The sequence below is a fragment of the Solanum dulcamara genome, chromosome 9 (assembly GCF_947179165.1).
Source record: "Solanum dulcamara chromosome 9, daSolDulc1.2, whole genome shotgun sequence".
In the NCBI taxonomy this organism is placed as follows: domain Eukaryota; kingdom Viridiplantae; phylum Streptophyta; class Magnoliopsida; order Solanales; family Solanaceae; genus Solanum; species Solanum dulcamara.
Genome location: NC_077245.1, coordinates 63,937,528 through 63,962,391, shown reverse-complemented (window position 1 = coordinate 63,962,391; position 24,864 = coordinate 63,937,528). Strand labels below are relative to the sequence as shown.

General features: G+C 35.7%; 2 protein-coding genes across 3 annotated transcripts; one reads left to right on the top strand and one right to left on the bottom strand.

The window, feature by feature from the left end:
- Positions 1–493: 493 nt before the first annotated feature.
- Positions 494–10,896, top strand: LOC129902907 (uncharacterized). The gene is made up of 7 exons (XM_055978353.1): positions 494–555; positions 1,116–1,304; positions 2,368–2,550; positions 6,887–7,066; positions 8,593–8,775; positions 10,232–10,417; positions 10,669–10,896. Exons 1-7 carry the CDS (start codon positions 538–540, stop codon positions 10,717–10,719), a joined length of 990 nt encoding a protein of 329 aa, XP_055834328.1. The 5' UTR covers positions 494–537; the 3' UTR covers positions 10,720–10,896.
- Positions 10,892–21,693, bottom strand: LOC129902904 (dihydropyrimidinase). Of its 2 annotated transcripts, XM_055978350.1 has the most exons (13): positions 21,482–21,693; positions 20,077–20,244; positions 18,885–18,936; positions 18,274–18,543; positions 17,912–18,123; positions 14,935–15,055; positions 14,304–14,391; positions 14,126–14,204; positions 13,590–13,677; positions 13,449–13,489; positions 13,296–13,348; positions 12,773–12,929; positions 10,892–11,339 (listed from the first exon to the last, which is right to left on the bottom strand). In XM_055978350.1, exons 1-13 carry the CDS (start codon positions 21,569–21,571, stop codon positions 11,154–11,156), a joined length of 1,605 nt encoding a protein of 534 aa, XP_055834325.1. In that variant the 5' UTR covers positions 21,572–21,693; the 3' UTR covers positions 10,892–11,153. The 2 variants fall into 2 exon arrangements, with proteins under 2 accessions (XP_055834325.1, XP_055834326.1); XM_055978351.1 differs by lacking the exon at positions 21,482–21,693 and having other exon boundaries at positions 18,885–18,947; positions 20,077–20,167.
- Positions 21,694–24,864: the final 3,171 nt, after the last annotated feature.

The following is a 24,864-nucleotide window of genomic DNA, read 5'->3' as shown; positions in this document are numbered from 1 at the left end:
AATCCACTTACCTAAAGCATTCTTCATGAGGAGAAAAGGTAGACAATTCTTTTAATGTTTTTTTAAAAGAAAATAGAGAAAAATCTCCTTCAACTCAACTTAATTGCTTTTCTTTTTTTAAAGGAAATTTTCCTCATCAAAGATCAAAGAGAAAATAAGAAAGGAAAAAAAATCTCCTTTAATAGAGTTTGCTTTACCTGAACCCTCACCGATACAAATTTACTTTCTTTTACATTTCATTCTATATCAAAATAAAAGAAAACATTTTTTTAGTAAATACTTTTTCTTCATTGTTATAAACTAATCAAAATAAATTTTAAGCAACCTTATTGTTTTTAATGTTTTTTTTCTTTTTATAATATCTATCCTTTAATTTTCACCTCTAGTTTCTTAAGGCAATGGATATACTTGAATAGTTAGAATATTTCATGTTCCATAAAAATTAGAGGCTTATGTATAAATCATTCAACACATAATTAATTCTTCCCAAAAATTTTCCACCATTTTCTCTCTTCTTTTTTCCTGTCCTCTTTCACCATGGCAAAACAAAGGGAGGTATGTTTTACATACATTAAGAAATGACTTTTTTTTCTTAAATTTCATTTTTGTTAGCTTGAAGATTGTTATTTTTCTTGGGTAATTCTTACATATTCGTTTCTGCTTTTCTTTTTCTTTTGAAAATTGTTTTCAGTTTTTTTTAAATGTAAAACGAGGAAAAAAGTAAATGTTTTTGATTGTTTTTTACGTAAACGATCATGAATTTAGGTGGTTAATCTATCTTTAGTAGTGAATGATTTTGTTTCTCCTTCTGTATTTTGGGTTTCTGGCCTTCAAGAATAATGATTTCTAAGGAATAAAAAGAAAAATTTCCTTTAGGAAATTCCTATACATCTAAATCCATTTGATTATGTGAATTTCACATTGTTAACTATCTTTTATTGGTCCAATTCTACATTATTATTATTTTTCTTAAAAAAAACTGTGATTCACTGATTCCCATGATCATTCACAACATTCTTTTCAAATTATAGTGTACAACATGCATTTTATATCATAGATACTGGATAACTCGTATAGTCATTGTTTCACTAATTAAAGTTTATTTTTCTATATAGAGAAATGGATCGCCGTCTGTGCCTCAATTTGGAGCATGGGATCATAAGAGCGGGGACAATCTTAATTTTTCCATGGTATTCTCCCAAGCTCGTGCAAACAAGAAGCAGCATAGACACAACCTAGCACAACACAGCCCAGGAAATGAGCAAGACATGCTTGGCAAGCACCAAGAGGTCTCACCAAGGATAGTGATAGCATTTTATATTTCTTCTAACATCAGGAAAATTCATTTGCATATACACATATATCCTCACTTTAATCTATCATGAGAGACCTTACCAGAGGTAATGGGTTCGAATCTTGGTGATGGAGTTCTCCTTCTTGGGAGAGCTAAAACCCTCCATAATAGGCATTTTACGGTGAGAATCCGGTTTAAACTGGCCAATGGACTAAGAATACAAGATGATTAACCAAAAAAAATGAGACTCTCAGGACAAACATTCCTTTAGTGATACAATGGAAACTTCTCTTTGATAGGGAACACTAAAACCCTCCATAATGGACTTTTCACGGTGAGAATCCGGATTAGACTGGCCAATGTGATAAGAATACAAGATGATTAAGCCAAAAAAAAAAAATGAGACTAGCTCTCAAGGCAAACATTCCTTTAGTGATACAATGGAGACTTCTCTTTGGTAGGGAACACTAAAACCCTCCACAATGGACTTTTTACCGACTGGCCAATGGGTTAAGAACACAAGATGATTAAACAACAACAAAAAAAAAGAGACTCTCCAGACAACCTTCCTTTAGTGATACAGTGGAAACTTCTCTTTGAATGTAAATTCAGAACCTAAAAATTAGCTTATGTGAGAATTAACCAAGTCTATACAAGGAGACAATATGTTATTCTCTTGCCTAAGGTAGGACATTCTTACACCCCTAGCTCTAGACGTTTAGAGCGTGGACAACATAACATGAAGGTCCAATGTTGGCAAACCAAGAATACAGAGGTTTATAAACCTTAATTTATAATTCGAACAATCAACTTCATTTTAACGATGTCCTTTAATGTTTGGAATAACTAATTTGCATCAACCACTGGTATATCAACTAATGGAACATATAAACTATAATTCTCATTATCATCATTCATGACCATACTTGCTGATTTTATCAAATATTATTTATTGTTTCTCCTTATGCAAGTTATTCTAGTTTACAATACAATTAATTACCTTTCATGTATACCTTAGAGAGTGGGTAACTCATAATGTCATCATATAACTAATAGTTTTTCTAAATTTGTAGAAAAGTAGTTCTACTCCAGTGCCTCAAGTTGGAGCATGGGATTCAAAGACTAAGGGCAATCCTGATAATTACGCGATGTCCCCCAAAGCTCGTGCCAACAAGAAGCCACATAAACTTGATATTACACACCGAAGCCTAGGAAATGAGCAAGAACTTGGGAAGCACCAAGAGGTTTCACCAATGGTATGAAATAAGACATCTCTTGTAAACCTTAAATGGTTCATTTACATATGCAGATGCATCTTCATTTAGTGCATCATACAACTCTCAAAAGACAAACTTTCCTTTAATGTTATTGTTGGAAATTGTCTTTGGGGTGGAATTGCAGGACTCCTTCACAAGAAAATACTCACTTGTACCCACTACATGCACCAAACAAGTATAATTCGATACATAGCTAGCATTTCACAAGTCTTCTAGAAAATGATACGACATAGGGTGTGTTCGGTACAGTAGGAAAATATTTTTTATTTTTCCCATGTTCTGTACTTGGTCAACTTTTTTGGAAAACATTCTCTATGAAAACAAGTTCCTTAAAATGAAGAAAATGACTTCCCGAGTAGAAGTAGGAAAAACAAGTTCCACAAGTGGCATTCTACCTTGATTGTGTTCTCCTCACCCTCAAACACACCTCATGTTCACCTCTACCCCCTCCACCAATAGTATTTGTCTACATTATATCCGAATGCTTTTAGGCTAATAATTTTTTGCTTATGTAGCGAACACAAGAAGATAAGTAAGAAACCCACTTATTTTCCTAAAAACATAACAACATACCTAGTGTAATTCCAGAAGTGGAGTCTAGGGAGGGTGGTGTATACGCAACCTTACCCCTACCTTGTGAAGATTAGAGATGTTGTTTCTGATGGATCCTCGGCTCAAGTAAAGCACATCAAAATCAATATGAAAAGGAAATACAATAGTGAAGAAGTCACGTTGGAAGTAATGGAGAAAAAAATAGTAGCAAGAAAAAATAATACGATAACCGAAACAAAGAAAATAATATGTAATAATGAAATAGACGAATAAGATAGTAGAAGAGTAGTAATCATAATAATATTGATAAGGAAAACTAGACAACACTCGGCTACCTACTACCCTTCTACCCTAATCCTAGACTTACATACCTTCCTATCTAGGCACATACCCTGAGTAAGTTGACGATATGTCATGTCCTTTCAAATCACCTCTCCCAAATTGTTCATTGGCCTACCTAGCTCTCCTAAAATCTGCTATAGCCAAACTCTCACACCTATTTATTGGGGCACCTGTGCACTTCCTCTTCACATGCACAAACCATCTCGGTCTCGCCTCCCTCATCTTGTCCACCACGGAGGTCACTCCCACATTGTCTTGAATATCTTCATTCCTAATCCTATCCCTCCTAGTATGCCCACACATCTATCTCATCTTCCTCATTTCCACTACTTTAATCTTCTGGATATGTGAGTTTTTGATAGGCCAACACTCCGCCTCATAAAATATAGTTGGTCTAACAACCACTTATAAAACTTACCTTTTAAGTCTTCTTGTTACATTCTTAACACACAAGATATAGGATGTGAACCTCTATTTCATCCGACCTGTTCAATACGATATGGAACAACATAGTCAATCTCCCCGTTTCTTGGATATTGATCCATGATACTTGAAACTTCCAAGTACTCGTTTTAGTCCTTTTCAACTTGAACCCTTTAGAGTCCAAGGGAGTCTTCTCAATCAATACTATGTCATTAGTAAATAGCATACACCATGACACCTCTCCTTGGATATGCCGCGTTAGTTCATCAATCACCAAGGCAAATAAAAACGAGCTAAGAGTGGATCCCTAGTGAAACCTTATCCTGACTTAGAAGTGCTCTAAGTTTCCTCCCACTGTCCTCACTCGGATCTTGGTTGTACCGTAGATGTCCTTAATCACCTTAGTGTAAATTACATGTACACCTCCAGCCTCCAAACATCTCTATATAACCCCTCATAGGGATTTTGTGGTATGCTTTTTCTAGGTCAATGAACACCATATATAAGCCTCTCTTCCTCTCCCTATATTGCTCCATCAATATCCATACGAGATGAATAGCTTATGTAGTTAGACACCTCAATATGAATCCAAATTGGTTCTCTGTCATACACACCCCTGCTTACCCTCATCTCTACCACCCTCTCCCAAACTATCATAGTCTGTCTTAACGGAGCTTCATACCCCTGTAGTTATTACAATTGTAAATACCGCCCTAGATCTTCTATAATGGGATCATTGTATACCTTCATTGTTCGGGCAATTTTGACATCCTAAAAATGGCGTTAAATAACCCAGTTAGCCATTCCATACATGTTTTACCCCCGTTCTTCCAAAATTCCACCAGGTTCTTGTTTGGTACGATCGCCCTCCACCTTCTCATCTTACGAATAACCTCCTTAACCTCCTCAAATTTTATACTTCTACAATACTCAAACTTTAGACAACTCTCAAAGTGCTCTAAAACTAGCACAATATTCATATTCTGTTCTTCATTTAAGAGTTTATGGAAGTATGTATGGTATGTCATCGTCGTCTAATGTGTTCCTCTTCCACCAATACTTTTTCATCTTTGATGCACTTCATTTGGTCCAGGTCTCAGGCACTCGCCTCTCTCACCTTGGCGAGCCTATACAATTTCTTATCCCCGCTATTGTCGTGTAATTATTCATACAAGCATTAAAAGACTATCGGTTTAGCCATTGTAGCAGCTAAATTCGCTTCCTTATTCCCGCCTTATACCTCTCCCTATTTTTCCTCTTTTCCTCCTAGTCTTTATTGCCACCAACTCCATATAAGCAACCTTCTTGACTTCTATTTTACCTTGGACTTCTCCATTATACCACCATTCCCTCGATGTCCACCAGTGTTACCCTCTAGACACCAACACTTCTATAGCTACTTCCCTAATGTAATTGGTTGTCATATCTCACGTACTATTTGCATCCCCACTACTCTTGAAGCCTCATCGCCATCAACTTCTCCCCATCTTCGGAGCTTTGACAATAGTCAAGCCACCCCATCTGATACTCGGCAGGTCATACAGAGCTCTCTTCTTCCTCTTAATCTCCAAATCCATTACCAAGAGCTTATCTTGAGTTATAAAATACTCACTCGGGTAAACCTTGCAATCATTATATATAATTTTATCACACTTTCTAAAGAGAAAGTAATCTATTTGAGTCTTAGCCACCATACTACATAAGATCACCAAGTGATCCTCTTTCTTTGAGAAACTCGAATTTGCTATCACCAAATCGAAAGCTTTAGAGAAGTCCAAAAGTGAAACTCCTTCCTTAATATCCCTAAACCAAAACCTATGTACATCAACATAACTACTTGAAGTTGTCTCGATGTGGCCATTGAAATCTCCTCCTATGAATAGCTTCTAGGTGTGCGGATACCCCTCACTACCTCGTCCAAATCCTCTCAAAATTGATTTTTATCTTCTTAAACCAAATCTGCTTGTGGTGCGTATGCACTAATTATGTTCAAGATAAGTCCTCCAATGACTAGCTCAATCATCATCATCCTATCATTCACCCTCCTAACCTCTACCACTAAGCTCCTTGAGTTTCCTATTCACTAAAATGCCTACTATGTTGCTATTCCCCATGCCTCCCCAGTACCACAATTTAAACCTGTCAACATCTCAAGCCTTAATTCCTATCCATTTGGTCTCCTGAATACAAGTTGTATTGATCTTCCTCCTCTTGAGAAGTGAAGTGAGAACCTTCACTGACTATATAGACTTTCCCGTCAAAGTACCTATGTTCCAATACCCAAATCTCAACCAATCGGCTCCCTTGTCACCCTTGAACCACGTCTCTAGCCCCACCTGAGGACATGTCCTTACTCTAATATCATTCACCAAAGCAACAATAATCTATAAACTGCTATAATGAATGGTTTACTAAACTAACACCATGACAATAAAGAGTCTAAAATAAATGAATGAGAACTAAACTTAAAAGCCACTAATTGAGAATAAAGATAGGTTGGGGAACAGAAAACTTAAAGATAGGTTTGGGAACAAAAAACTTACTTCATACTAGTGTAGTCAAAGGCGCGCTTTAAGCGGTCTTAAGCCCTGAAGCGAGGCTCAAAATGTGTTGAGCGCTTCGCCTCGCTTTATGTGCACTTCAGTGTTGTCATCAAGGTTCTAAGGCAAACTTCTCCTTGTCAATAAGTCTCTTTTGAAGAAGTGACACTAAACAATTGATATTTCACTTTATCATAAACTTTTTTCAATTTCTTTGGTCATATATTTGTCAATCGTGTTTATAATTATTAGTCTTGGACTAAACATATATATTTGTACTTTTTTCTCCCTTTGCGCCTTTTTTCATTAAAGCCCACACTTTTGTTTGTGCTTTGCGCTTAAATCCTCAACAGACCTTAGAGCTTTTTTGCGCTTTTCGCCTTTGATAGCACTGCTTCATACTGAACACACCCATAGTGTTATTGTTTCACTAATATTTTTCATATAAATTGTATAAGGTTCGTCCAAAGTCTGTTCCTCAATTTGGAGAGTCGGATCAAAAGAGTGGGGGTAGTCCTGATTACTCGAAAGTGTCCCCTCAAGCTCGTGCCAACAAGAAGCAACATAAGCATGATTCAGCACACCGCAGCTTGGGAAATGAACAAGAGCTTGGCAAGCGCCATGAGGTTTCACCCAGGGTAAGAAATGCTTTTTTCGCTTATCAAGACAAACTTCTCTTCAGTTATACAATGGAAACAGTCCCCGGTATAGTAAAAACATGATTACTACACCCTATTTTGCATGTCGTTAGACAATTTAGAGCACGAGTAGTATGTCGTTCACTTAGGTGAGCAAATGACCTTAGGGGTTTCAACAATGTTCCTAGTTACTCCCTACACGACTTGAAGGCTCAACCAACCAGTTAAAGGAGGAGATGCTTAACCAGTAAAACTTGACAGCATTTTCTAGCATTTAAAGGGGTCTTCCATACGAAACTAGTAGGAAAATAGTAAAGGTAAGAAAACGATAGTTGGTAATATGGGTTTGCTTGAGAAACATACGACAGAAAAGTCTTTCAACTCTTTTTTCAGTTAGGTTCATGAGAATAATATGTTTTGTCAGCATTCTAAAGCTATAGATTACTGCCTAAACCCCTTTTTCCCAACTGGGATAGAAGTGCCTAGTGGAGATTGGGAAAGGTAATAAAGTTATCTATATGTATCATGTATTAACTTAATCTACTTGTGCATTTTACTAGATCTATTACCTACCGCTGGTTTGAAGATTAGTAGTTGCACCATTGACTAGGAAGGAAATATTCACACATCATCCCTCATAACTCTAGTCTGTATAGTTTGTAATGGGTGAATCTGTTGACAAAGGGGGGATTTGACCTAGGCATCAAGGACGAGAACAAATTACATGAAAAGAGAGAAAAAAAGTACTGCACATATTTATTGTACCAAAATATAATGCATCTGCTAAAGAAGTGGCGAAGAGATGAGAATTCAAATTACAGTGTCAAAAATTCAAATCCAAGGTCTTTTGGCAATTCTAGTCTAGTTAGATCGCTCCTACTGTCCTATAACTTCGTAAAAAGAAAGGGAAAAAAAGTAGACAGACTTTCTGGTGCAATAGCTATAAAGTGCACTTTAATGTGCACTGACAAAATTGAATATACGTGAAAGTTCACCACATATGTGAATTTAATTCCAGTTTTAACACTACAAATATTATGATTTGGTTAACTTCACTTTATGTTCATCATGGTTTGTTCAGTTTCATTGATCATAGGGATATCAACAATGTTTCACATGATCATCATTCATAACCTTGTTTCACTTTTTATAATTATTGGATATCCTACATCAATGGGAATGTGGTCCGTGGGTCTCCTTATGTGGTCTTGGAAAATCTTCACCTGTTGCGCTAGTTTTTGGGGCTAAGTTAAAACCAAAGTCTATTTTTTAATTATCATAGTATCAAAGTCAGGCTTATCCCAATTCTTGATTTACCCGATGTTGGCCCCTATATTATGTTGTCCACTCTCCTGTTGCCACGCATGGGCGTGCGGGGGATGTTGGATAATTTTTCAACTAACATAGTTTATGTTATTGTTAATTATTCAAAACTTAGATAACTTTTCAAGTGTTCCAGAGAGTGGATTACTCATAGTGTTATTGTTTCACTGATAGTTGTTTTTTTAATATTTCTGAGTCTTTAGAAAAATACTCCTATGGCAGAGCGTCATTATGTAGCTTGGGATCAGAAGACTGGGAAGAGTCCAAATTATCCCACGGGGTTGTCCCATGATTGTGCCAAAAAGAAGCAGCATAGACATGGTTTAGCACGCCACAGCCTGGGAACTGAGCAAGAGCTTGGCAAACACCGAGATGTTTCACCTATGGTAAGAACTTTTTTTTTCTAAATTTGAAACAAGCTAGAAACTGAAAATTTAAATTCCCTGGAATTGTTTCAATTTGAAAACTGATTTCGTGATCTTGTGGAATCAAAATCGAAAAATATCTGCTGTTTGAGGTTTAGAAGATATCAAACATTGTTGAAAAAAAATTTGGAACTTCAAACTTGACTTCTATTTTTGGATATTTGTGGACTACTTGGCACTTGAGATCGATTCGGGGTTATTTGAGCTCAAAAGATTGAAAGACAACGTACCATTTGAAGGTTCGAAGCTTGAAGAAACTTGAAACACCTTTAAGCCCACATCAAGCTTGAAATTTTGAATATGAGATATAAGACTTTGTTTTGATTGGACATTGTTAAATCTTTTTCCAATAGAAGTTTAGTCATATATGCCCGAAGTTAATTCATATATGAAAACTTCAGACGTTATGCTTTGGAAAGTCAAACTTCTAAATGCGTATATCAGAAGTTTTGTGAAGCTAATTGCGAAGCGGTTACACTCGCAAAAATTTATGATCTTTGGCTATGTCTTAAATAAGAGTCCTAAAATCGGTTATCTGTGCACTTGCCCCAAACTTCCTTCTAGGCATATAAAAGAGACTTGTTTTTGGCTTGGTAAATGCATGATTACTGGCCTCTAAGAACCGTATTCACAAGATGAATATCATAGAAATATGGATGTTAACACATATGTGTTGTCATACAAGATTGGACAAGAGTAGCAGGACACATCTAATACAGTGTGAAACTAACACAAACGATAAAATGAGAGAATGTATCTTAGGATAGTTTGGTCAAGTCTTGTAGACCTTCATATGACCGGAATGTATGTACGAAAACATGATGATTGAAGGTGATAAAAAAGAACGGAAACCATTCCTGAAAGTAATGAGTCAAATTCGACGTCGTATTTAAACTAAACCTAGCATAGACCTCCATACATACCAGTAAGTTGGTAGAAGTATTGGTACGGAGTCCTTTTATTTTGATATTCATTAATTTGTCTGAGAAGAAAATTTTTTAGTATTGGAATGAATTGACTTAATTTGAGTGCAATGGGAACAAAAATACATATAGTTAACCCACTAATTTGGATGGAGGTATAGTTAATTGATTAGCATCAGCCCTAACAGAATATGTTTACTAGTCAGAATAGAAACTTCTAAGAATCAAATATGGACTAATTTGGAGCTGATTCCTTTAGTGCACCTAGAAGTCTACTTAATGCCTAAAATTATTCCCTTTACACCAATCTCTCTATCAAATTATTTATTAGCTAACAAGTAATGTGTTCATTTTGTTCACATTTTTAATCAAGCACTTCAAAGTTGTATTAGTCATGAATTCCATATTAATCATCCATAAACTACTATGAGATTGTACAAGAAAGATACTCACTAGCTCTTAATAACTTATCAGATGGTTTCCTAAATCTGTAGAAAACTGGTTGGATGTCTGTACCTCAATTTGGAGAGTGGGAGAAAAAGACTCCGAGTGAGACCAATTATTCTGTGGTGTTCTCACAAGCGCGCGCCAACAGAAAGAAGCACAAGAGTGATTTAACTCATCGTAGCTATGACTTTGAGCAGGATCTTCTATCCAGGGAGCGAGAGAAATCTGCCACGGTAAGACATCCTAGTCTCCAAAAAATTATGTTACAGTAAACACATCTTCAATACTGTGTTAATATTCTCAAGACAGAATTTCCTCAAGTAACAGAATAGAAGGGCATCTTGGGGTTTGTTCTGATCCATATTCGTCCTTGCTTGACGCCCTAGGATCAGAACATGCCAAACAGTATGTAGCGATATAGCTGTAGTTTGTGGTTATGCAAGTGCAACCATACCTCTAATCATTTTGAACGTCCTTTGTGCAGAGGAAAAAGAAGAAGTTCCTGAACTACCTTGGTTGCTGTCTTCCTGTATGATGCCGTGGTTTTTAGTGTGAGCGACGACCCCCTTTGTAGCAATCTTGAACTGACTATTTCTCTCCTGTATTCATAAATGAAAGCATGAGAGAGTTTTATCATTTTCCATCAGAGTATGTATTCATCCAAGCCTCTTGCTTGGAGTAAAAATCAAGAAAATTTAGCAATGTTATAATCAAAAGCTGTGTGATTCTTGGGATCTTCTTTTATTCTGCACTACAAGGTAAACACTCAAACTCCATTCAGTAATCCAGCTATACAGCATTGTATAACATCCTTTGTGGAATAAGCATAACTTTTATAAAACAACATTATGTGCCCAATGGCCTGTCTGTGCAACTGCAAGAGTTTGAATGTCCTTAAGGATGTTCTGTATTTACAAGAAAATAGAGAGAGACTTTCTGTTCCTCATAATGAAAAATGAAATTGCCAAATCAAGTCGCTGATCGTTTTACTGGTGCTCTCAAGGTAGAGAGGTACTTTGCATCTGCCTTGTCTATCCCGTCAAAAAGATAACTGAAAGGTGGCATTTCAATGTACTTGCCAGCACCAAGGATGACTTTCAGCTCATCATTTTCCCAAACAACCCTTCCTCCAGCAATTGTAGTTTCAACCTTTCCCTGTATAAGGAATAAAAAGGGAAAAAAAGAAAGCATAGGTTTAATAAATTGCAAACACAAAGCAGTGGCAATGTTTGAGAAGCAGTTAAAGGAGGAGCTGTGGAAATTGGTGCACTTAATGCAAAAACAAATGTCATTCAGGAAAAAACAGAAAGTCAGTGGATGGTTGAATTATAGAAAATATACGCTTCAGGAAAAATATAGTGTTCCCTTCTCGTGACTATATAATTTTTTTAATGGGATTGGACAATTACAACTTTTAAATGAAGTGATTATCTATGAGAATATCAATTCCAGCAAAATGTACTACTCGACTGTTTAAGTGCTTCTATGTACATCAAGATACAAAAAAATATACTGTAGGCACAAGTTCTTAAAGGTGACATTTGATTGCAGATCTTTTTACCCGTAATGTCATACACGATGTAGAGCATCCTGGTTAACTATTTAGGTTAAAGTCGGAGTTCAAACAGTATTAAGGTGAAGTTTGACAACAGTTTTTCCTATGTTAAATAAAGTATGTATCCACAATCATATTCGTTATAGATTGAATATAGATCTCTTTCTTAGTAATGTACATAGCCCATATGTAGATAGCAAGTTTTGAGGACTCTCTTTTATTTCTTTCCTTAGTTGGCACCTAACAACAACATACCCATTGTGATACACAAGTAGGGTATGGAGAGGGTAGAGTGTACTCAGATCTTACCCCTACCTTGTGTGAGGTAGAGAGGTTGTTTCTCACCAATGCTCTGATATCATGTGAGCAGTTTTCAAGAGGGGGAAGTACTTATGGCGATCAAAGATTGGAGAAAAATATTATTGAATTGTGTATCTATATTATTACGTAGAGACCCTATTTATAGACACTATAATACAATTACCAAGTAGGATTCTATATACTATTCCTATTCCTATTCCTATTCCTATTCCTATTCTAAGTGAGATTATATATACTATTCTTGTTCCTATTCCTATTCTAGCAGTTCCAAATTCCAATCACGTTCTGTCTAATCATACCACAACTCTGTTGTTGCTTCACTTCTGGTTACATCATATGGTTTAAATCCTACATCAAAATAGATTGTGCTGTCTTCCATTGAAATATGCTTGGAAAACTTGTTTACGGTGATGAAACTGATGTATTTCCAGCCAGAGTTGCCGGAGAATGGCACTGGAAAAGAGTACTACTGAAGAGAGGTTAAAATAAATAACCTCCGGTTTTTACAAGGAAATTTGTTAAAGGAAATAAAATCAAAATGAATGAAGAAAAATATTCCAGAGTCGCTCCTTTGATTTGGCTAATCATATTCTGTAACACTTATTAAGTAAATCATAAGAATATCGAAACAATAGAATCACCACATTCAGCAAAGTTCTACAACATAAAATTATGAGTAATACATAAAACTCGATAATTTGTGAATGCTTACCTTGCCTGTCCAACCCTCATAGACATTGGTATCTGTCCTATAATGGTGTGACTTTGAACTGATCTTGAAGCTCGAATTTGGATTTAAAATGATTATGTCTGCATCAGACCCAACAAGTATTGCTCCCTTCCTTGGATAGATATTGAAAATCCGAGCACTAAATCACAAGATCAGATATTTCCAGTTAAGCTTCCATAATAAGACAGTTGCATTGTTAGAAATTGAAATACAGTGATTTAAACCAAAGAAGAAAGCATTAGTATCAGGCTGGTGGAATTACATTCACACTAAAATAAATATCAGAACATCTGCTAGTCAAGGTGCACGCAAGCTAGACCGAACACCACGGTTATCAAGAAAATATATACATATATATATCAGAACATCTGCAAGACTTTTGTCCAAAGTTTAGGAGTTTACCACTGTCGTAGAAAAAAGTCTGGTACTTAAGTGGAGAAGGGTAGAGGGGAGGGCCCATTATCCAATTTTTGAGAAGTTATTCAGAAAAAATTTAGTAGTTTACCATTCAGTGCTTGTTATGCGAACATAATCAGTGACAGATATCTGACCAGATGCCTGACAAAACCATCGAAAGAAAGTAAAACATATACTCGCACAGGACAATTTATTTGAGCATCATGTCATATTTAGAACAATAGAAAATGTCACAGCTTACCACCATTGTATCCCAAACCAAATGCATTCTCTCCTCCATACCTATAAAGAAATGGTTGTACTGAAGAACTTAGAAATACATTAGAAGGAAGATAAAGCCACAGCAATAGAAATATGTAAGGAAAAAGAAACTTTTACATACCATTAACACCATTTGGTATTTTCCGGAAATCACCAATTCCTAGGGCTTTCTGAGTTGAGTTGAAGGTACAGTGATCAGTACCTACCAGCTGCATATATGAAAATATGCTGATTGGTTGTATAGACAAGAAAAGGAACGCTAATAACTTCTATCTTGCTCATATGAATTAATGGATGGATCATAAGACGGGAAAGTAGAATATTTGAGTAGCGTTTGGCCATGATAATTTTGTACTTTTTTCCAGAGTTGAACTCTAAAAAACACGTTTGGCCATAAAAATTCAGAAAATTCCAAAACATTAAAAAGTTGTTTTACCTTTTCCACTCCAAACTACTCACAAAAATTCAAAAACAACTCTAATTTGTGTCATGGTCATATATAACTCCAATTTCCAAATATCATTTTTCACAATGAAACATGGTCAACGCCACCTTGGATATTGCCTATGGCTAATGGAGTCCCCCAAGTACCTTTAAATTTTGTGACATCACAAAAAAAACATATATTGATATCTATACAAAGATCAAGATTGGAACCTGCAGAAGCCCCGCCGCAAGAGCTGCTTGAAGAGCTGTTCCATGACCTGCTGCTCTGATTGGTGGGCTCATGACATACCTGAAATAGTGAAAATGTTTACAGGCATCTTATGCCATCTATGAAGGGAGAAAAGAAAAGAAAGAAAATCTAAACAACAGAGGAGAAAATGATTTTTACCTTGCTGCAAAATGGAAGTCAGGGTCCCAAAGTACTGAATCATTAAGAAGTAAACCTGAAACGACTGGCTCCCCAACAATTCTTTGACCTGAAATGAGATGGTAAATTTAGTATAGAGGCATAAGTAAAGTCCCATGAAACTGGCATCTGAAGCAGAGTGTTTTGATAAATAACATTAGCATGGAAGAGAAATAGTTCCAAATCAAAGAGTATGCAAATAAACGTGTTTTTTAGAGAGGAGACAAAAACACGCGCAGTGGAAGTTAAAGATAGACACACAACGCACACAGTGGAAGTTAGAGATAGAAACATTACAAGTACCAAGTAAAGTTTTGTTTACAAGTTCCCAGTGAAGGTTGGTAAGTTTAAAGTAGAGTAAGCAATTTGATAACAGGATGGAGCAGAAAAGAGGACCTTCTAATCAAAGGAGCTCCATGGTCAGTTGGAAAAAAAAATCTAACAAAAGTTTTAGCCACAAAATGGGTTTGCATGAATAATATGATGGGAATACTTACTAATATTCCTTAGAGGGGACAACTATTCATTGCAGATTCGCCATAAAGTAAGCATTACAAAGACACACTAATCAAAATTTCCATCAAATATACTATTCAAACAGCTTATGCCAAACCTGACTTCCGAGCCCTGGCAATTTCTTCCATTGCATCAATACTCATGACATGAACAACATACAATGGAGAATTCACAAAGCTAGCCAAACGAATAGCTCGAGCAGTAGCCTCTCCCTCCAGCTGCAATTATTAATGATATTGCAAGGAACACCATTAGGAAAGTTATTCAAAGAATGAAATAGCCATGTCAAATAAAAGAACAAACATTCACAATCACAGTGAGGACATTGTTGGCTAGAAAGAACAAAACTACAACAAATAACAAAATTCTTGAAGAAATCACCACAAACTAACATATATTTAGTTCGTACAACTACGTAGCATCACCATTTCTGAAATTATATATCCATGATTATCCAGATAGGGGTGTTCACAGTACGGTTTGGACCGGTTTTTCACAAAAGGAAACCAAACCAATTGAATTTTTCAAATGTTGGAACCAAACCAAACCAATTAAGTCGGTTTTTCATCGCTTTGGTTTTTTTCAGTTTTGTCGTGTTTTTCGCAGTGTTATCAAAGGCGAAAAGCGCAAAAACACTCTAAGGTCTGTTGGGGCTTCAAGCGCAAAGCGCAAATAAAGCGTGGGCTTTAATGAAAAAAGGCACAAAGGGACAAAAAAATACAAATATATATGTTTAGTCCAAGACTAATAATTATAAACATGAATGACAAATATATGACCAAAGAAATTGAAAAACAAAACTATGATAAGGTGAAATATCAATTGTTTAGTGTCACTTCTTCAGAAGAGGCTCATTGACAAGAAAAAGTTTGCCTTAGAACCTTGATGACGACACTGAAGCGCACATAAAGCGAGGCGAAGCGCTCAACACGTTTTGAGCCTCGCTTCAGGGTTTAAGCGCGCTTAAAGCGTGCCTTTGACTACACTGGTTTTTCGTTTATTCGGTTTTTATTAATTTTCTTATAAAATATCTGATGATATACTTCCAAGCACATACTCGGTCGACTATATTACAACATAACACTACCAAATCAATTTCTCTTTAAGAAAAGAAGGAAATATCTATATTTAATCAAGTTATATATGTAGCTTCCTCCAAAAAACGTATTGCCCAAGAATTTAATCATTTATAAGGAATATAATAAAATTTCTTACAATGAATATTTTGTGCAACAAATTAAAAATTTAGTTGTGATATACCAAGATATCTTGACGATATTTGAATTAAACAATGATGATTAATTAAGAGACTACAAGTTATTTTGAACATAAAATAGATTCTTGGCATTACCAAAATAAAAATTGCAAATCAAACTAGAAAGAAAAGGCAAAGAATTCGATTACTATAAAGGTAAACACCTAGATTACGAACCAAGGTGTAAAAGATTAATATGTACCATAAAATTTTAAAATATTTATAATATATGTGTGTGTGTATGCGCGCGCGCGCTCAACTATAATTTTTTAAATATGTATTTATATAGTCGGTTTGGTTTGGTGGCTTTCGGTTATTGTTTGCTTAAAACCAAAACCAAAACCAAACCAAATTATGTCGGTTTTTAAAATTTAAAACCAAAAAACAAACCAAACCAAACCAAAAAATGTTGGTTTAATCCTCTGTTTATGATTCTATTCGAATTTTTGAGTAGGAGATGCTTTCCGGTCTTTCCTCTCCCTAGCGGAGAAAACGTCAGGTACGAAGCGACAACAATTCCCGAGATGCTGGAAAGGCTCTCTCTTTTCTGCCTCATTGCTAAGGCTAGTACTGGAGGGTGGCTTTAGAAAAAAGGCTATCTGCTAACCAAAAATAGAATATATGATCCAGGCTATCTGCTAACCAAAAATAGAATATATGATCCTTGGCCCAGATCTGAAAGTAGGCCTAAACATGGTTCTCCGGTTAGAATTTGGCTATGTCAGCCTTTGATTACAAGAATATACAGTGCTTATTAGAATAGAACCCTTACCACCCTTAGTTTTAAATTATTTTTTACCTCGGTTTTCATGAACACCACTAATTATCCATGACTGCCTTATCCAAAAAATATGACTATCCATGGTGACAACTATAGTTACCAAGCATCTTACACACCTTGGGCTGTGTCCGAAAAAATTTCATATGACCAACAGTCACTCACCTATCCTATACTGTCAACATATGCAGAAGACCTAAGCAACGTTTATTACTTATTCATATGCAATCCAGTTACATGTATTCACAGAAGCTTGTCTATATGGTTTATTGAATTAGCTCATATATTCAGTTTAACTCACTAATAGAAATTAAAGAAGTAGTTCATTTCTTCATCGCAATCACCTACATAATTTATCTAAAAAGTAAGTTCTGTCAGTCGAACAACACATTCACATTTGTATCTATGATGCACAATTCTCATCCTACTTTTAATTAATTAGTTTCACGAAAGATTACCAGAATAGTAGTAATGCTACAATTTCATTGGTGAAGTTGTCCAGCGAAAGCTATTACAATGATGAGTCCTTTTTAAGATACATTTGGCCAACTGTAAAAACTTTTTCTACCAAATGAAAAAGTATACATATATTCAAGAAAGAGAGGGAGAATTCCAAAGAAACTTTAACCACATAAAAGCTTGAAGAAGAAATACTTTACTTCACTATCCTTGTCGAGCTGTCACAAATAGAACCAATATCTAGTATTGTTGGTCGGCAGGCCTTAATATCATTGCCTCAAGATATTATGCATTGTAATATACATTTCTTGCTAGAAAATGAAAGATATTTCCTACACTGGATGTCCTAGACATTATTCTCTGTTCTTATCACTTAACAGGTTCTAATAATGAGAAAGCATTACCATCCTACAGCACAAATTTCTACCAAATAATTGTTTTTTTTCTGGATCTCAAAGCTCTGGCTACTTAGTGGCAATAAGGCAAAAGTGCATGCATGCATGTTGACAAGATAGAAGACAGAAAAACCTAAAGCAGCTTATTCCTAGGCGTGATTGTTGAAACAAAATAGGTTGACTTTACCACTGGAGGCCTTGATAGTGCATGTCCTTCTGGACCAGTAATACCAAGTTCGATCATTCTTTTTTGACCTTCAAATACAGCATCCCCATTTTCTGCATGAACCATAGCTAAGGCACCAAGGGACTTACACTTCTTCAATCCCTCCATCAGAATCTCATCATTAACCATAAAGGAGCCTTTGTAAGCAAGGAAAAATTTGAAAGAGTTGATACCTAGGATAAGAGAAAGAAAGTCAATCAGAGTACTTAAAGAGATACCAAAAAGTGCAGAGGGGAAGATGCTTCCCATGAACTACCCTGCAAGAATGAACCAAAACTTAAAAAGTATTCAGATGAAAGACACTATCTGGAAATAAGTAAAACCTTTCTCCTTGACCATAATTTCCATCTCCTCTGAAACAGTTTCATTCCATTTTGTAATTGCCATGTGAAAACCATAATCCATGCATGACCTCTTAGCTTTCTCTACATAAGCTTCATAACCTGCAGATAAGCTTCCATTTACCGGAATAACAAAGTCAATATGCATTGTTGTTCCACCAGCTAATGCGGCCGCCTGTCCACTGAAGAAGTCATCAATTGTCTCAGATCCCATAAATTCCATAGCAAGGTGTGTGTGAGGATCAATTCCTCCTGTCATCGTCATAAGAATCAGCAAGCGAAGGTAAATTGTCTGTTAGCCAAGGTTTACTAGTGAGACTGTTTATAAGGAACTATAATTTCAAGAAAATGCTCTCATGTATATTTTACCACTAAGACTGGAATATATTGTATTAAACAAAAACTCTGCTCATTCACATAAAACTAACGTAAATGGAACAGATGTAAGAGCTGCACATATGACACTAACATGTATTCGTCTACAGTAGCCATGACTTATGGGTCTTTTTCTGGCAGGGAAAAAAGCAAAACTATGATTCTGAGACTAAAATACAATCAACTGAGCACCACACCCCTGAAGAAAGAAACTCTACCTGGCATGACAAACTTTTCAGTTGCATCAATGACCTTGATATCGTCACTAACCTGCAGATGGTCTTGAGTTGTGCATCATATTCAGATGAAAAGCAATGAAGTTTTTTTTGATGACCGAAAAACATATGCAACTCAGAAGCAAAAAGCAATGAAGTTACCCGTTAAGGATAAAGATAATCAACCAGTGAAAACATACAGAGAGTTTAAGGAATAAATAAAGCCAGCTTGAGGGCACAGCTGTTGCATATTAGCAGGTAAGCTTAAGAAGTAAATGAAATAAATGTGACCATTGCACTGATCAACAAGTGAAGACACAAAAGAACCTAAACCACAAAGTGGAAGGAAGGATTAGAGTACTAAGCCAATTCTCCCCGCTCAGCAAACTTCAGCATCATAAAATGAGAAAGCCAGAAGTTCTTTCTATCGTGCTAAAGTAATCGGGACAATTTATATCCAGTGATGATGATGTGACATTTAGCAAAATGATATGAAGTCAAAAAAAGCTATTCCTTCCTCAGTAAAAACTTTCATGTGATCCTACATCCATATGTCCACCAAAGAATGTCCAGGGTTTTTTAAGCTATTCTCTAGAACCTTGTCTTATGACTCTTACCCGTCTCTACACTAATTTAAAACACATTTTCCTTGCAAAATTAAGCAAAACTGAATTTTCTAGGGCACAACCCAGGATTTCCAAATATCTTTTCAGGCCTGAACATTCTTGCTCACAGTTTGGACATGATAATCTCATGTTATCATAAACCATGTGAATTGATTTGGATTTCTCTTCAGCTAAATCCAGAAAAGGAAAACAAAAAAAAAAAAGATACTATCCTACTGCACTAAACAATAACATGTTCTCATTAAATAACTCACAGGAGTTGCTAGTCTTTCAATCTTGGTGTACCAGGGACCAGGGTTAATTTCAGAATTATACCAGTCAAACTTTCACATACGAGAAACATTTTTCGGTTGTTCAGATTAATAACAGAATATTTGTTAAACCCTTTCGTTATTCCACCTAATAAGAACAAAATGTGGCTAGCTACAAATGAATTAAGAACAATAATTGGCATCAAATTCAGCTATCATCTCAGAGAGATCAATCACAATAGACAAGCGGCCCAACTATTATTCACTTCCCAGTAAATTAAGAAAACTCAAACCAAATAGAGAAACTTCAACAATTACCTTAATGTTAGGCTGCACTGCCACAATTGTTCCATCTTCTATATACACATCAGCAACCTCCTTATGATGAGCATTCACTACAGTTCCTCCTTTTATCAGTATCTTTGTTGAAACTGACGACAAAACATTGCACCCAGAATCTCCATAAATATTTGTGGCATCACAAAACTGAGAAAGATAAAAATGGATTTAGACCATCCTTCAAAAGAAACAACCTGACATTGATATGAAAAGCAGAAAAAAATATTTATTTTCTTTACTCCTCAAATTTACATACTACAGTTCATATTCCTAAATCTTAATCATCTACAATGATTCAAATGAGAGGTCATCCACAAAATCTGGAACAATTCAACATCAACAACAACATACCCAGTGAAATACCACAAGTGAGGTCTGGGAGGGTATAGTCTACACAGACCTTACCACTACCTCTTGGAGGTAGAAAGACTATTTACGAAAGACCCCCGGTTCAAGTGCAACAAATCCAAATTCAAGGAAGAAGAAAACATTGGAAAAAACATAGCAATTAATAAGGGGAGCAATGCAAATCCTACAAGAAAGGAACTAGAACACCAAAATAGTAAAAAAAGGGCAGCCCGGTGCACTAAAGCTCCCGCTATGCGCGGGGTCCGGGGAAGGGCCTAACCACAATAAAAACACAATAAACACCAAAATAGTGTGATAATAAAAACACAATAAACAGCAAACGATAATAGATATCACAGGGAAGAACAACAATAATACAACTAGTACGACAAAAAACACCAACAAGCCTAAACTCTCGGCAAGTAAGACAATACTCCACTAACTACTAACCTTCTATCCTAATACGGATCCTCCACACCCTCCTATCTAAGTTCCACACCCTCCTATCTAAGTTCATGTACTTGGTAACCTAAAGTTCTATCATGTCTTGCCTAATCACGTCTCTCCAATACTTGGGGACAAAACAGAAATAGCAATGAAACAAATCAACTTATTATAAAACCACCAGAAGATTCAACCAGATTTCACTTTGATTCATCTGTCAAAGATACGCTCCATGGACAGTCTAGTGTAGTAGTATAGAATTCATAATTCAAACTACAGCACTTGCTAATAATGGTTTGGTCATCATTATTTGAAATATTGAGAAACTCATTTGAAGAGTCTTTGAAGTGAAATGATTGATCTTCCCTTTGAAAAAGTCAACTTTTATTCATGTCCAAACACAACTTTGATTTCGGAATTATTACTCCCTCCGTCCATCCCAAAATAAGTGTCAAGTTAGTAAAAATCTGTCCATTACAAAATCAATAAATATAGTCTTTTTAGGATTTAGTATTGTCAAAGATTGAATCTTTCCTAGTCTTGTAAACTATATAACAAGAAAGAAAATTCAAATGAAATAGAGAAGACATACCTGGTTATTGCTGGATTCGGAAAGAAGGAAAAGGGTGGGAAAAAGAGCAACCGCACAAACCAAATATTGAGCTCTGAGGAAAAACTCCATTAATTTTTTATGGGTCGATCAAATTCTTGAATAAATCTCTAATTGGATAAAGATTCCATTGCAATCAGTTTTGACTTTCAGTTCACAAGACCTTTTAAATCTTCAATTGGAAAGAGAGGGAAAAAAAAAAAAAGAGGAGTAGTGGGCCCCATTTATTTTTCTGCTAAATAAAATTTTCATTTCTCTCTCCAACATATTCTGCTATATATCAACAAACTTCTTCTCCACCCTGGGACTGCGTACGCCCTTATCCAAGAATCCCTTTCTTATGATAATCACCTTGACATTGGAAAAAGTTTTGATTGGATATGAAAGCTTATTACACCAAATAAAATCAAAACTCTCATTTAGCTAATGCATCATGGAAGGCTCAAAACTGCTCAGTATCTCCATAGGATTGGGATTGCTGTTAATCAAAGTTGCAACCTGGGCAACCACACCTCTCAGCGTTAAAATTTTATTGGATTTAAATTCGTAAATTAATTTAGACTATATTAAATTCAAGAAAATAATTCAAATAATGTGGCAATTCAAGTTAAATAAATGAGCCACTAAAATCATGTCACATGTCGAAATTATGTGACAATCCAAGTCAAATTAAATAGGTCACTAAAATCATGTCACGTGTCAAAGATATGTGTCAATCCAAATCAAATTAAATAAGTCACTAGAATCATGTCATGTGTCAAAGTTAGGGGGCAATTCAAGTCAAACTAAATAAGTCACTAAAATCATGTTACATGTCGAAGTTATGTGACAATCTAAAGTCAAATTAAATGAGTCACTAGAATAATGTGACATGTTCTGACCAATCAAATTAAAAAATTTCACCAAAGGAATCTGATTGGTAAGTTCAAACTGACCAATCAAATCACATAGGCATACCACTCCCTACGACTATACATAGGGGTCCTCATTATTCTCTGAATGGGAGGTTTTGGAGAACAAGAAGCAAGAAAAGAGCTCGTGGATCAAAGGCCACAAATTCTCTACAAAGCTATAAAGTTCAAACAATCAAATTCAAGTTCAAATTCAAGATCAAGAACGAAGGCAAATATCAAGGCGTTTAAGATCAAGTTACTTGTTCATATTTATTATTTGTCATAACCATACAAGTGTTTGTGACGAATAATTCAAATTCAAATTTGAAGACGAAGATTCAAGATCAAGCTATTCAAGCTCTTGACTCAACATCAAATTCAAGTTCAACGTATTCCATATTATTTGAAGAATCAGAGGATTATCATAGAGATTGTAACACGCACTACATTTTGAAATCAAATATTACACTTTATTACTTCAATTTTTTTGTCTTGATTATTTATTTTTCTCGGCTCAAAAATTTGTTGTTTACAAATTGTGGCACCCCAGTGGGACCATCTCTACCTTTCATCTTTTTACATCGATCATCAAATTTCAAGAATACTTAAATGGAATCTAAGAAGTTCGACTCTAGGACTATTGTTGTTAAGGCTACTGATTCCAAGTTTTCTCTGAGGTGGAGAACATACTGGATGCTACTATGACAAATTTGGGACCCATCACTAGGAACAGGGCAAACTTGCTAGGACAACAAATGCTTCAAGTATCCTCCGTATCTATTCTTATTTTTGATATTCCATCTTCAAAAAGGCCAAGATTCTTTCCGAATGAATTGAAAGAAGGAGAGAATATATATGATATTGTTGAAAAGACATTGGCTTGACTTAGTCCTTTTAACACAAGAAATTGCACTATTCAAGATGAAGATGATGTCTTGATCACTAGATCTGCCCCAGTCACTCCAAGTAACTTGTTCCAAATAAATTTCAGTTTGAGGAAAATTCTATGCTCTACTTCATTATCCATAACATCCATCCAAGCAATGATGACTAACGCCTCAACTGTTGAAGAACAACTGGCGAATTTGACAAAGACAATTGAAGGTCTAACAAAATATGTGCAAGATCAGAATAATCGAATTGTCAAGTTGACGGATAGAGTTGAAAATGTTATGGAGGGGGACTCAAGTCATGCACCTGGAAAATATCCCATTGTATAAGAAAAAGGAGATTCAGTTACAAAAAAAATACATGTGGGTGATGCACTGCAAGTATCCATTGCAGGAGGAATTCCCATTCATCAACTAAAGGACTTCATTATGGGATCTATCAAAGATAAGTATGATGTGTCTTCAAAGTCATCATTTACATATGCAAAGCCATACGCTTCAAGAATCGATATTTTGAAGATGCCTCGAGATTATCAACCTCCAAAATTTCAATAATTTGACTGAAAGGGAAATCCAAAGCAACACATCGCCCATTTTGTTGAAACTTGCAATAATGCTGGAACATATGGAGATTATCTGGTTAAGCAATTTGTGCGCTCCTTACAAGAAAATGTCTTTCACTAGTATACGGATCTCGAGGCTGGCTCTATTGATAGTTGAGAACAACTTGAGCATGAATTTCTCAATCGTTTCTATAGCATAAGGCGTACTATGAGCATAGTTGAACTCACAAATACACGTCAATGGAAAGATGAACATGTCATCGAGTTCATCAATCGATAGAGAAATTGAAGCCTCAATTGTAAGGATAGGCTTAGTGAATCTTTCGGAATAGAAATGTGTATTCAAGGAATGCGTTGGGGAATTTATTATATCCTACAGGGTATTGAACCTAAATAATTTGAGGAACTAGACACACGTGCTCATGATATGGAGTTGAGCATGTCCGCAAGCGGAATTGAAGGACCACTTATTTATAAGCCTCGCAAGGGAAAAGACAAAATTAAGGTAAAGAAAAAGGGAAATCAACACCCAAGTTTAGAAATAAGGAGTCGATGAATGTTAATGTCGTACTTTTGAAAGTGGCTACAAATCTAAGCAAGAATCAAAGGGTGATGACCATGACTTTTTAGAATAGCGCTGGTAGAAAGTTGACTTTGAAGGAAATGCAGGCAAAAGAGTATCCATTCTTGGACTCAGATGTTCCAACAATTTTCGAAGAGCTTCTGGCATAAAAACTCTTTGAGCTACCTGAAATGAAGCGTCCAAATAAGGCTGGGAGGACTAATAATCCAAATAACTGCAAATATCATCATTTGATGGGCCATCCTATTGAAAAGTGTTTTATCTTTAAGGAAAAGATCATGGACTTGGCCCGTGAAGGAAATATATTTTTTGAAGACGAGAAGGAGAGTTCAAATAAAGTCTCTATCACTTTTGGTTCACTCGATCCCATAGTTCTTTGCAACTTTGTCGAAATACATGATTGTGGCGATGTCCTAGACACATCACCATCAAAGAT

Coding starts and splice junctions, on each gene's coding strand:
- LOC129902907 (XM_055978353.1), top strand. Junction 7,067..8,592: donor GCCATGAGGTTTCACCCAGG/GTAAGAAATGCT, acceptor CTGAGTCTTTAG/AAAAATACTCCTATGGCAGA. Junction 10,418..10,668: donor AGCGAGAGAAATCTGCCACG/GTAAGACATCCT, acceptor TCCTTTGTGCAG/AGGAAAAAGAAGAAGTTCCT.
- LOC129902904 (XM_055978350.1), bottom strand. CDS start 21,571: ATGGAGTTTTTCCTCAGAGCTCAATATTTGGTTTGTGCGGTTGCTCTT. Junction 13,349..13,448: donor TGGTTTGGGATACAATGGTG/GTAAGCTGTGAC, acceptor TGGTTTTGTCAG/GCATCTGGTCAGATATCTGT. Junction 12,930..13,295: donor CGCATAACAAGCACTGAATG/GTAAACTACTAA, acceptor CTTGTGATTTAG/TGCTCGGATTTTCAATATCT.